This window comes from Saccostrea cucullata, unplaced genomic scaffold (assembly GCF_032062105.1).
Source record: "Saccostrea cucullata isolate Sc308-1 unplaced genomic scaffold, CSIRO_AGI_Scuc_v1 ctg258, whole genome shotgun sequence".
Lineage (NCBI taxonomy): Eukaryota > Metazoa > Mollusca > Bivalvia > Ostreida > Ostreidae > Saccostrea > Saccostrea cuccullata.
The window spans coordinates 47,943-61,290 of NW_026931770.1; the positions used below are offsets into that span (position 1 = coordinate 47,943).

Here is a 13,348-nt window from a genome sequence, read left to right on the forward strand (position 1 = left end):
GCACAAGAAAAAAGAAAAACACAAAATTCTAAACTTATCATCGTTTTTGTCATTTTCAATAAGAACTACTTATCTTCTCAAGTTGATTTCTTTTCAACAAAGCAAAATATAAAACCATAATTTGGTACACATATTGATGAACTAAATCCGCGATCCGATTTTTGCATTTTTAAAATCTGGATAATGAATATGATTTGAATTTATTGTATTTTGTTCAGCTCTATCAGTTTAATGCACAGAGAGTATCTGTATAAAACTCCCAACAACGTTAACAAAGTAAATGGCACATTTTAGATGAAAGTAATTCAAATCACAGGAACAAATTCAAAAGAAATCAACATAAAACATTCTCAAACTCCTGGATTGGTCTTCTCTCTTCCTGAACTTGGGTGATGGTCTTCTTGCTGAACATGGCTGACTGCCAGATTTCCTGATCTGTGTATGCTTCTGTTCTCCACAGACCACAGCAGACAATGATACAATGACCTTCAGCTGCCTTACCAAGGTGAAAGAAGTCTCTACGCCTTTTGTTTTATTGTGAATGCTGATATATTGAAATGATCACACATTTCTTGAACCTGAAAAAAGAAAAGTGATAGATGATATGTTAAATGTTTTCCATCTTATGAATTCTTTATTCATTTGAATGTTAATAAAACATAAAATCACATTGTATGCTTTAAAAAACACATTTTATGCTTCTAAAAGCCATCTCCAATTCCTCCTTAAATTCTAAGGATTTTACTGATATTTCACATCTTGACCAAATTCTAAGATATACAGTATGATTAAACTTTATACCACATGGACCATTCAGTAAGATTTAACTTACTACATGAACCATTCAGTATGATTTAACTTACTGTAAATGACTTTTTATTCACGAGAACTTTATTTTCGCGTAATTACGCGAGACGAGATGCTCATGAAAATTTCATTCTCGCGTATTACAGAATTCCTTGAGATTATATAGAGCAATGACCAAAATTAGTGAAAATTTTGTCTTGCTAATAAAGAGTCAGACTATTTCGCGAAAATAAGGTGTCATGAAAATTAAGTGATCTACAGTACCACATGGACCATTCAGTATGATTAACTGACCACACAGATCAGTAATGTTTAACTTACCACATGAACTCCAAAGTGAATATGAGCAGCAGTGACTAGACAGCAATATCCCCACAGAAGGTAAACCTCTACGTGTCCCAGGGACAGCAGTGAACACGTCGTAACTATAGCAACCAGAGGTAGGAGGAGCCAGTTAACGAGTTCACATCGAGTATCACTCATCTGACTGATGATTAGGTGACACTGAAATTAACAGTTAAACAATTATATATATCATCAACCAAATGATTTCATTTAAAATCAAGCTGAAATCTTTTTGCAAAAGTGTTGCTAAAACCAATGATTAGAATAAATTGGTACAACGATCGATCATGCACAAACTTGGTTTATTCTATTTTGCATGAAAATACTACTGCATAAATTGCTAAACAGAAAAGAATTTTTTAGTATCATATATGCACATACAGTAGATAATCAAATAATTTCCCATATTATTACTGAATTCTTTATTCATAACTTAGTAAAGTTACATGTAAGAAAAGCTCTAGCAAATCTATGTACTGATTTAGCATTAGTGAAAGGATTCCACTCTTCTATCAGAGACTTACAGCAATGTTAGAGAAGGCTGTCCCTGTAGTCCAGTAGAAGAGGCGGGGCTGTAACTCCATCACATGGCAGCTGGACACACGCGCCCAATAGACCATCAAAAAGAATAAGATAAACGTGGACACTAGGGGGCGCATCATCTCCCACGGCCCGTACATTTTACCTGTTTTATCTCGGTAAGATCTACAACAAATAAAACACCGATATCTCCAACTCTTTATTTCACTGGTTGATTTTGTTACTGTTATCTAAATTACATACAAAACATAAACACGGGGATCAACCATCCAGAAGAGCAGTGATTCTGTTACATTGTATTAACTGGCCCTAAGCCTCCATTACTTACTTGTATATATTCCAGAAAGTTGCTGGGAAAGTCAGAACAAAGAATCCAACTGTAACGAAATAAAGAAAGTTATAAAGACTGCTTCCATTTACAGAATACTAATAAACAGTCAAACCTAGATGTCTCAAATAATGAGATTGTACATGTTTAAATGCAAACTTTGAAATATCCAAGGTTTCAAGATATCAAACTTGATTCTTTAGTCAATAATACCATTGGGATACACAATCATTTAATAGCCCTGGCATCTGACATATACTGAATCATACAATGTACAAATACTGGTACATAATTGTATAATAATTCACCAATATCAATTTTAAATGAATTAACCAATATGATTGGCATGTACAGTCAAATTTTCTTATTTCAAACTCAAAGGGAGCAAGGAAAACTTTGAGATAACCAGGCATTCAGGAAACTGAGGTTAAAAAGCAAAGAAGATTTAGTTGGGAATTCCAACTGACTTTAAAATATCCATGGTATTTGAGATATTTGGGTTCAAGATATCAAAGTCAAACTGTATATACAACGCTAGGCATCATAAATTTAACCCTGGATGATCAGGAAAGTACATATAAATACTAGTTCTGTGCCATAGATTGATATTTTTATTAATGAAAGTCTATGAAGTAGAGAGAGGTGACTAAGAGCTACTCACCATACATTCCTATTTCTATAAACTCGGAGCAGTAGATATCTATCACTGGAATTTTAAATTTCCACATACTCTGACCCCCAACAAAGGTCACAAGATATACTCCTGTCATGGCCTTAAGTAAAATAAGGAAAGTAGTTTTATAGACTTTACACATATGTAGATTCCACATTTTTAACAACATAAAACTTACAAATAAATTTTAATGAAGGAAATGATTGAATCAACATGACTTCTTGAATGTAGACAAAATAATAAATATAAAGGTTTAAACACTTCAAATTATTTTTTCACATAAGAATAAAACTGGGTAAGAAGTTTGAACTGTTTAAAATTCAGAAAGCACAATAATTTTTATTTTTGATGAAATATTATGAAAATAAACAATTTAAACCTAATTTGTTTCAAAGCCTTAATCGTTCAATTGCGAATTACCAATTGGCTGAGGTCGTAGCCCCAGGGTAGAAATAAGATTTTGGTGTTGTATTTCTCCCAGTGAGAGAGGATAAAACACAGCATGACTCCCGTCACGATGAAGTACACCCTAAACACCCCCACTCCATACTCCCCGCGGCCAAAAATAGAATACAGAGCCACGGGCAGGAACAGGGTGGCCCAGCTGTCCAGTCCGTGGTCAAATAACTCCCCCAGGGGGGAGCTGGACCCTGTCCTCCGTGCCTGCTTACCGTCAATCCCATCTGTGGAGATTATATAGAGGAATTAGTTTAAACAGAGTGAGCATAAAAAAGATTAACAATATTTCTACTGGTATTAATAAATTTTTGATGTAATAGTTAACATAAACTTATCAATATTGTATAGGCCAAAATAAAAATATTCCAATCTCCCCGCCCGCCCCGATTTTATACCCCCGCCTCGATTTTTTTAATTTTTTTTTCTTCGTTTTAATTCTGATCGGGATAAGTAATCACACCATTCTACTTTCGTTTTAAATCCCGCGAAAGTCGCCACGATTTTGACAGCTGAAAAGATGGTAATTGCTGTAATACATGCGTATATATTTTAAACAAGGGTCATTGGTTTAATAATATGGAGATGATGTGAAGTAAGAGATTGAACCTTTACTATGACTTTTATTTGGGTATTGTAGATAATTACACCGATTGACCAGGTCAATGTGTGCAAAATTGAAAAAATTTAAAAATATAAAATAAAAGCCGCCCGCCCGCCTCGATTTTTAAAAAAATTTGGATGAGAATCTAGCAATTTATTTATTATGGCCATATATACATTACAATCTGCTAAAAAGCGGTATGACAATTTTTTTTACCTCCTATCCTTAAAATATGTACAGCGTAAGTAATCACACCTTTCAATTTCTTTATTAATTAAATTAATGTTCAAAACAACTATCTTAAGAACATATTTGATTGATTTTTATATAAATCAATTATTTTACAGCTAAAATTGTAATTAGCTACACACATTTGTATGATTTTTACCTAATGTGTGTGACATGAAGTTGTTAAATGCACAGACCAGCCACACCCAATAGGGGGAACTCAAAAGCAGAAAAAAAGTGGGGGTCATAGTAGGTCAAAAGGACAAAGTTCATCATCAGCTGACCAAATCCTGTCAAGGTCAATACATTGGGTGCAATCCATTTTGGTACAAACTGCAAGAAAATTAATAGTCATAAAAATAAATAAACTCAAAAGCATTGACATTTGTATTTCAGTTTGTATTTCTCCAAATAAAGAGCCTACTAAATGGATACATACAAAAAACATTTTCCGCTAAATAGAGATATTTCATCAAAATAAATTTAGTTCAAAATGACAATTTCTGATATATCAACAAAATACCTAGTAAATAAAGTTCAATTAATATAATTACCTCAACCACCCAGTTCCAGAAAGGATGTGTTATGTACTTGCTAACTGGGCTTGTGTCGACTGCACTGTACTGAAAAACAATGAAGAATAGTAACTGTTATAATTGCAGCTGACTATTTTTTTCACATGTATACAAGCCCATGTAAGGGCTGACAATACAGATACTTAGTAGCTCAAGATCTCAAAACAACAGAATTAGTCAGTAAAAAGAAGCTTATTATGTAAATAGCAAGATAAGGAAGCATTAATCACTCTAACAAAAATAAAGAGGACTTGTAAGTACTGTATGTACTACCGGTTGTTACTTTTTGCAAACTGTACTGTACTCAAGGTTGATGCAAAATTAGGATTAGAAAACGTCTCTCAAGTTTTTACAAATAGGTGCACTCAAGGGAAGTTTGTCTAGATAGTTACGATAAACTCATGATTTTCTTCTTCAAATAAACAAATCTCTAAAATAACTACTCCATTTCCCAAAACTTATCCTTACTCTTAATGGTATCATCTATAAATGCAATGTATCATACATACACTCTGATTCTAGCACATAATTTCTGTCACCATTTTAATTTTTTTTCTTTTCCAATGTCCACTGAAATGGAGTGATGCAAAATTTTGTTCAATTCATAACTGCACATGAGATCAGCGCGGGTCACTAGTCCATTGGGCTGGTTTAGTTTCTACCTTGATCTCATTCAAATACTACAGTAACTTATTAACTTCATTGCAGTCAAATGGGGGATTTTCCAAGTGATTTCCAAGTAACTGCACCACAACATAAAACTTGTTACTCAACTGTCATTTGACTGGTTATAGTATTAAGTCTTGCACCAATCTTATATATAAGGAAAGTTCTTACACAAGTATTCGACTGATTACCCGGCTTAGTCTCACTCTGGCATCCGTTTTAGAGATTAGGGTTACCCTTGCACACTATTTGACTCGCAGTAGACACACAATCTCATATATTGAAATTGTGTGCAGATTACTCCATATATTCACATACAGATGACAGGGAATACCAATATAGTATAGTCACTGATAAACAGGGATAAAGGAAAATCCTACCAGTGGTTTTTAACAACATCACTTGGTTTTGAGTCAACGTGTTGTCATCAACCATATAACTTGTTTCAGAGAGAAATATCATCTTAGTCAAATGTCAAAACTTTTTCATTTTCAAATCAGAGTTTTGATGCTTTTTATGGAGATAAAAGAAAACAAAGACAAGTGTGCCATATCTTTTGTGAAGATAAATTATTATAGAAAACAAAGGTAATAAACAGTTTGCCAATGCATTTCCTCTAAAGACCTTCTTCCCTCAAGCCATCCGGCTGTGGAATTCCTTACCAGGAGGAATAATAAGCCAAGACCCTGGACAGCTTTAAAATCCAGCTGCCCAGTGCCAGCCACTATATAATCACTTCTCTGCATTTTTAATAAAAACATGAAATATATCATAGATTTATTAAATAAATTACATATCACGATATTTGAGCCACACACAATATGTATACGATATGTTTGATTGCTGATATAATTCTATTTTTGCATTGAAATAAACAAATTATTTCTTTGCAAATAAGAATATTTTATTAAAAATATTTGTTTATATGTTGTAAAACAAAAATATTTTACTAAAGTGGTGTTAATTATTATTTATTTCATATCTATATTTATATTTAGCTTCTTTATTTTATATACAAAACCCCAAATGTTAAATAAACAAAGAAAAACAGAAGTAAGATTTTTGAGGGTATATTCTCTGAAATATTTCTTCATATGTATTGATATGCGTATCGGAGGAATATGTATCACGATATATTGATATTTAAGATATGCCCAGTGCCAGCCACTAAATTTTTAATCTTTTAAACTTTTAATTTTATGAGCACTGTGTATGGACACTGACATCCCCTCACACAGAGTGTGAAAATACTTTAGTAGTTTTGCACTGGATGGGAAGAAGAAGAAAATGTACATGAGTGTGTTTCTACGGAGGGGGGTACTAAGTGTAATTTGGAGTTAGAATACTTAGATACTTTGCGTTATTATTATACTTTGGGTTAAACAATTAATTTCCGAAACAAGTGCCTGTGCATCTGGGAACGTCAAGATTTGACTCAGGACCCTGGCATTGTGATGCTTCACAGTTAACCGGCGAGCTCCGCGAGCGTAGCGCTTCCATCGCAAACTCGCTGTTAGGGTTGTGTCTGCATCTCATTTACTTTTACTTTATTCATAAAAATTGTCGACTCTTTACAATGCTTTTCTCACACCTAGGGCTAGACTGGTCGATGCATGTTGTAATGCAAAATTTTGCAATATATCGGTATCTTGATCACTTTTCATTACACCCAGGCTTGATCACAGATATTTAAGTACATTTGAAGAATTAAGATATCAGTTTTTACCTTATATTTGTCAAATCCAGACAAAACTTTTGGGGAAAGATATTTGTATGTTGTCATGCTGCTGAAGTCCTCATTCTCTGAGGTGAAAGAAGGCAAATCCTCATTGGCCTTTTCAAAATTATCAACCAATCAAAAATCTCGAACCAAAACGTCTAAGTCGTCTGCAGAAAGTTGTTCGGAAGTTCTCGGAGTTTATATTAGGACAGCCTGAGGGCACATTGACACGCTGTGTGTCATTTTCTGTCAGATTTACTAATTTTATCTTTGTACGAAGTGTACTTTGTCAAGACAGGTGAAGTCCATTTACAATGGCTGATAGTCGGAGAGGGTAAAGTATATTATTGTTTCATTTGATTGCATAATATTTAAGATTTAGGTGGGCGTGGCATCCAGCGATCCACGTTGCGAGTGTACACAACTGGCAACTCTTTGATCTCAGATTAAGTCAAATCTTTCAGAAATAAATTGAGATTGTCTGTGACGGTTTTATGGATTTTGAAATTTTTCCAATCCATGATATGTGAAATCACTTTTTCATTTTGTTGATAATCAATTAGATCTAATTAGGTGTCAGCTGATAAAAAAAGTGTGCAGAATGATGAGAATCCAAGAAAAGATGTATTTAGCTAACTTATCATTGCAAGTTTTGCAACCTTCTTTTCTTGTTGCGAGCCATTTACTATATCCTGGCTTGAAAAGTGGGAGGGTATACATAATAATTCAAAATGTCCTTCTATTACACTGTGGGGTGCCACGGATCTCTTATCTCTACTTATACCAATGAATGAAATTTAATGAGATTTTCACAGATTCTTTACTACATGATGCCATTGTGCACTTCCTATTTCAGATCAACACTTATTTTGGGTCTCCCAGAGCAAAACATGGTCTCTGCCATATTATATTCATATGGGAGGCAGGGGGATCAAGGGTGCGTTCACAGTTCTGCCATGGTGCAAAAAGTACCATTGGCATGCCACTGGTACCAATGTTTTTTGCCAATGGTATATTTTTCTGCAGACACTGGGTGCGTTCACAGTTCTGCCGTTGGTAGACAAAAGTTGTGTAAAATTAATTACCATTGGCATGCCAGTGGTACCAATGTTTTTTGCCAATGGTAGATTTTTCTGCAGACAATCTAGAGTGTGGTTAGTGTTGGTAAATGACGTCACAGCTAGTTATCGACATGGCAACAAGCTAGAAAGACTTGGATCCCGGATTCACAATGATATAAACGATTTTTTCTCTAACCCTTTTTAACAAATAATGCCAAAATCACATAAAAATCATATCAAACACTTAAATTCATGACTTTGAAGTATGATTTAGACATGATCCATTAAATGTATTATATAAAACTCAAAGATATGGCAATTAAAGAAGTGTGACCCTGATGTGGTTTGTTTCTCGGCTCTGAGTCTGCTATATATCTAGCATGTGCCAATAACTAAGAAGACCAAGAAATATGTAATACGTTTCCATTGGACTCCCATTGGTAACATTGGTAAAATAGTTACATTTTTATGCCAATATTTCAGGGTTTATTGGTACAGTTGGTACCATTGTCAAATAATTGCACCAATGGTATATTGAAAGTTGGTACTAATGGATGTCAGTCTAGAGTGTGGTTAGTGTTGGTAAATGACGTCACAGCTAGTTATCGACATGGCAACAATGGGATCCCGGATTTACAACATCCTTTTTAACAAATCATGCCAAAATCACATAAAAATCATATCAAACACTTATATTCATGATTTTGAAGTATGATTTAGACATGATCCATTAAATGGATTATATAAAACTCATAGATATGGCAACTAAAGAAGTGTGATCCTAATGTGGTTTGTTTGTCGGATATGAGTCTGCTATGATTTTCTTGCGATTCTGGCAAATAACTTAGAAGACAAAGAAATCTGTAATTCAGTATTACCAATGTCTCCATTGGACTCCCATTGGTAACATTGGTAAAATTGTTACATTTGTATGCCAATACCCGTTCAGGGTTTATTGGTACAGTTGGTACCATTGTCAAATTATTGTACCAATGGTATATTGAAAGTTGGTACTAATGGTAGAACTGTGAACGCACCCCTAATGAGCTCAGTGCTCACAGTTCCTCTAGTAGGTTTCCTATGTATTAAATGAATAATTTCTCCTCCTCATGTCAATTGGTTTATGATATCGAGAAAGTGCAGTTTCTCCTTTAGTTCTACATAAATAGTTATTTAAAATCTCCACTAGAAATAAACTTCAATGAGTCATACTGACTTTTAAGACCAAATCTTTACTGTCAACAAATTATCTATAGAGTTCAATTCAACCATGATATAGATTATTGAAGTACACCTTGTCCTGGAAGGTGGAAGACTTTCCAGGGAGGAGCCTGCATTATGAGTTTGTGTCTCCTGAGGAGAAAGGAGGGAGGAATGTGCTGGACAGACAGGTTCAATGGCCTGTACCAGGAGATAGCTTACTTGGTTGCATGATAGATTCCATGACAAGTGTTTTAAGGGGTTTGGGTTCACAATTCTAACTTTAAAGATAAGTATTGGTATGGTTATATACAAAAAATACAACTTGAACTGAAATCCTTCAAATTGCTACTCCTCCTATAGTTTTGGTCTGATTTCAGACTTCGTACACAGGTCAGATATATCAGAGGTGTTTTTGAGGTAAAAAGAGAATTCATTAAATCAAATATGTGCTTCTAAAGTACTTTTTTAATGTGCATGAAAGTTTACTATATATATAATTAAATTTCTTGGAGACTGCATGCGTATGTCAGCATTGCATTTTACCCCATGTACCAAAAGGTTTGTCTGAGTGAAACATCTTTCAATGATCTATTCCACACAAGGGATAAAGGAGTTATTATCAATGCTTTCTCTTACAGATTTCATCCCGATCCTGAACTCACTGAGATACTTGGGAGACTATGGGAACTGGACACAAACAAATGCTATGCTGGACAGGACTTTGATATTGATCTACAGGGTAAGGGATGAAAGAAGGTTCTCGTTTACATATATATATACGAATCTGGTAAAAAAAAAATAGTCATGAGTGTATACAGGGTTATTTTCGCCCCGTGTTATTTTGCCCTTTCATACTTACAAACAATTTTGCCTTGTTTTAAATTCGCCCGGTCATGGTTTTGTTTAAGGAATTATACTGCAATCTTTGAATTTGAGCGAGTATGTGTCTGAGCAGATAAATTAACATCTAATTTTAATATAATGTGGTAATCCCACCCCCTTTTATGTTTTAATGCTGTCGGTCAGTCTCTCTGTAGGTCCAACAAATTTCCGTTCATTTTCTTCACAACAGTTGCACATACTGAAATGAAATTTGGTATACAGATTTATCAGCAAAGCCATGATTGGTCATGTTTATATGGAAGAATCCCGAGGTTACTTTGACAGAGTTATGTCCCTGGAACTTAGGAAGATTCCAATTATTAGCAGTTTCCTTTTATTTATTTTGCAGAGGTTGCACATAATGAAATGAAATTTAATATACAGATTTGTCAGAAATATCTGTTATGTTCTGTTTAGGGTACAATCAAGTAATTTGGTACAGAGTTATGCCCCTTGGACTTAGAAAAATTCCAAAAATTCTAGTTATATGCAGTTTCTGTTCAGTTTCTTTTCAGCCATTGCACAAACTGAAATGAACTTTGGTGTACAGATTTATCATTAGAATATTTAGATAAGGTTTTGTTGAAACTTTGGGTTTTTTTTTTCATTTTGACAGAGTTATGCCCTAGATTATCTAAGTCAAGTTCTTTTTAGGGTCTGATTGAGTTATTTTGACAGAGTTATGCCCCATGGACTTAAAAAAAATTCCAAGTATTTGCACCGTTTCCTTTTATTTTCTTCACAGAGGTTGCACTTACTGAAATGAAATTTGGTAAACAAAATTATCAAAAAAAAAAAATTAAAAAAATTAAAAAAAAATTAAAAAAATTAAAAAAAAATTAAAAAAAAAAAAAAAATAAAAAATTTATTCAAATTTATCAGATGAATATCTAGGTCAAGTTCTGTTTTGGGTACAATCGAGCAATTTGAGACAGAGTTATGCCCTTTGGACTTAGAAAAATTCCAATGATTTGGGGTGAGAGGGGTTATAAGTGTTTTACAAACATCTCTTGTTCTTTGTGGTTTTTACCTTGTTATCTTCAATCCTCAGATGTCTTTGAGCTAGTTTAAGTTCCTGCTGATTAAGTTAAAGAAATCAAGTTTTGACTGTATTTTTTTTTCAGGATATGTGACCAGTGGTAGAGAGCTTCAGAGAGACAGGGCTAAATACACACTCTTTGCTTGGGTCGATGAAGAAAATGTGTTTGAAAGAAAGACCTATAAAAGTACAGAATTACAATAGCTTATAGAATTTCAATAGTTTATATCTAACTCTTTCATCCTGTTAAAAAAAAAATTTAAATGAGTGAAGTGAACAGGCCAGTGATTGGTTTATTTATATATTTTTTTAATGAATAGTATCTTCACATGTTGACAAACATAATTGTTTTCTTACACATTGTACATATATAATTTACATTTTAGCATTTAAAGCCCTACTGGACAACTATGAACTTGAGTGTGGAAAGCAGGAAGTGGTCACAAATGAAGAGAGAAAAGAGAATCGAGACTTTATAGATGCTATCATGGAGACTGACGTAATGCAGGAAGCTCATCGTTATCTTGTGGAGAGGGGAAAAGCTCCGCAGGACGAGATCGAGTTCAAAAGACTGCTCTACAGGACCTGGTTCAGCCTTATTCGCAGGACAAAGGGGGATAGGTGAGCTTCAGACACGGTTCAAATCTAGCATTATAGAATTGCAAATAACAATATTCATAACCATATCTTGGATAAACCTTGGGAGAAGTACCTTTGAATTATACGATTGTACAATTAAACAAATAAAATAATTTTCTGCCAAACATCTTAAATGGAATATATAATACTTTAACAGTATTTCTGGGAACATTTAATTCCAACCCTTCAGATTGTTTTGTAAGTAATTTTTGTTAGGTTTATGATTTTTGTGCCATGTTTTAGGGACTTTGACTCCAGCAGTTTTGAGCACGTATTTGTGGGTGAGGGACGAGAAGATGAATTTATTGGACTTCATAATTGGATTCAGTTCTACCTGCAGGAAAAAGCAGGGAACATTGACTACCACGGATACTTTAGAAGGGAAACAGTGAGTAGTGTATCATTTCAAGGACAGTTGATATCTTAAAGACCGTTTCTTCTGACAAAAAGTGTACTAGATGCCATAATTAATACTCATTTTGGATTGAAATTTTGTTTGTGAGAGCAATGCTTACAGTACTTCTAATGTAGATATAATTTTAAGTGTTTTATTGTGCAGGTCAAGGATGACGAACATTTCCGGTTGATAGCTCTACAGTTTAACTGGCGGGGAGAGAAGGGGAAGCCAATGTGTTCCTGTTTCCTGGGAACGAGTCCAGAGTTTGAGATCGCAGCGTACACTGTCTGCTTCCTGAGCGGTAAACACGGACGTAACATGGATGTTCAGTTGGGCGAGTACGAGGTGGAAGTCAGCTGTCTACCACTGGGAAAACATTGTATAGGAACAGCTTATATTGCCGCGGCCAGGATGAACTAGATTAGGAACAGCTTATATTGCTGCCGCTAGAATGAACTAGATTAGGAAACAGCTTATGTTGCAGCGACCAGAATGAATTAGAGTATTACCTCACAAACGACAGCCTCTGGCCTTTAATTAGAAGAAGACATCCCTCCAATAAAAAAATATTTAATCCTCTACAGAATGAAAAAACTTTCTGATCAACTTCAAACTCTTGCCTTAATGTTCATTTTGACCTAGAACATGTGTGTACTGTTTTGTAATCGTAAATGTTGTGAAATACTCAATGATACATATCAGAATGTATAAATATTGATGTTAATTAATGATCTTGGTATTAATCTTTAAATAGTATTTCTTAATATTTTTGATTTTAACAAATGGTGCTCTTTGGATTATGCAATATTGAAAAACTACTTTTTTTTATTACAATGATTAAACTGTAAGTCAGTTTAAAATGCAATAATTTATTGTATTCACTGTAAACGATTAATTATAATTTCTGTTATATTGTGATGTTAAATTTCTAAAATTTATTACAATGTCTATGCAGTCTTTGACACTTTTCGAAAAGCATTGTAATCTTGAATTGTTGGTGATTTTTTTAGATCTGAATTATATATTTTATTAATTAACATATATTATTTTTTATTACTTACATATATTTAATTGTTATACAACACTTTATTTTGTTTGTACTCTTTTACCCGGTTATATTAAAGGGGCATTAATTTATAAATATGAAACTTTCAATACCCTTGTTTTGAAATTAATTATACATAT

At 33.8% G+C, this 13,348-nt stretch overlaps 1 protein-coding gene and 1 pseudogene across 1 annotated transcript; one reads left to right on the plus strand and one right to left on the minus strand.

Moving 5' to 3' along the window:
* Nucleotides 1-215: 215 nt before the first annotated feature.
* On the minus strand, nt 216-7,023 carry LOC134233499 (ethanolaminephosphotransferase 1-like; annotated as a pseudogene).
* Nucleotides 7,024-7,122: 99 nt separating this feature from the next.
* LOC134233500 (poly(U)-specific endoribonuclease-A-like) lies at nt 7,123-12,973 on the plus strand. The gene is made up of 6 exons (XM_062715476.1): nt 7,123-7,276; nt 9,845-9,945; nt 11,213-11,314; nt 11,514-11,748; nt 12,010-12,154; nt 12,326-12,973. The coding sequence occupies exons 1-6, from the start codon at nt 7,257-7,259 to the stop codon at nt 12,581-12,583; spliced, it is 861 nt and encodes a 286-aa protein (XP_062571460.1). The 5' UTR covers nt 7,123-7,256; the 3' UTR covers nt 12,584-12,973.
* Nucleotides 12,974-13,348: the final 375 nt, after the last annotated feature.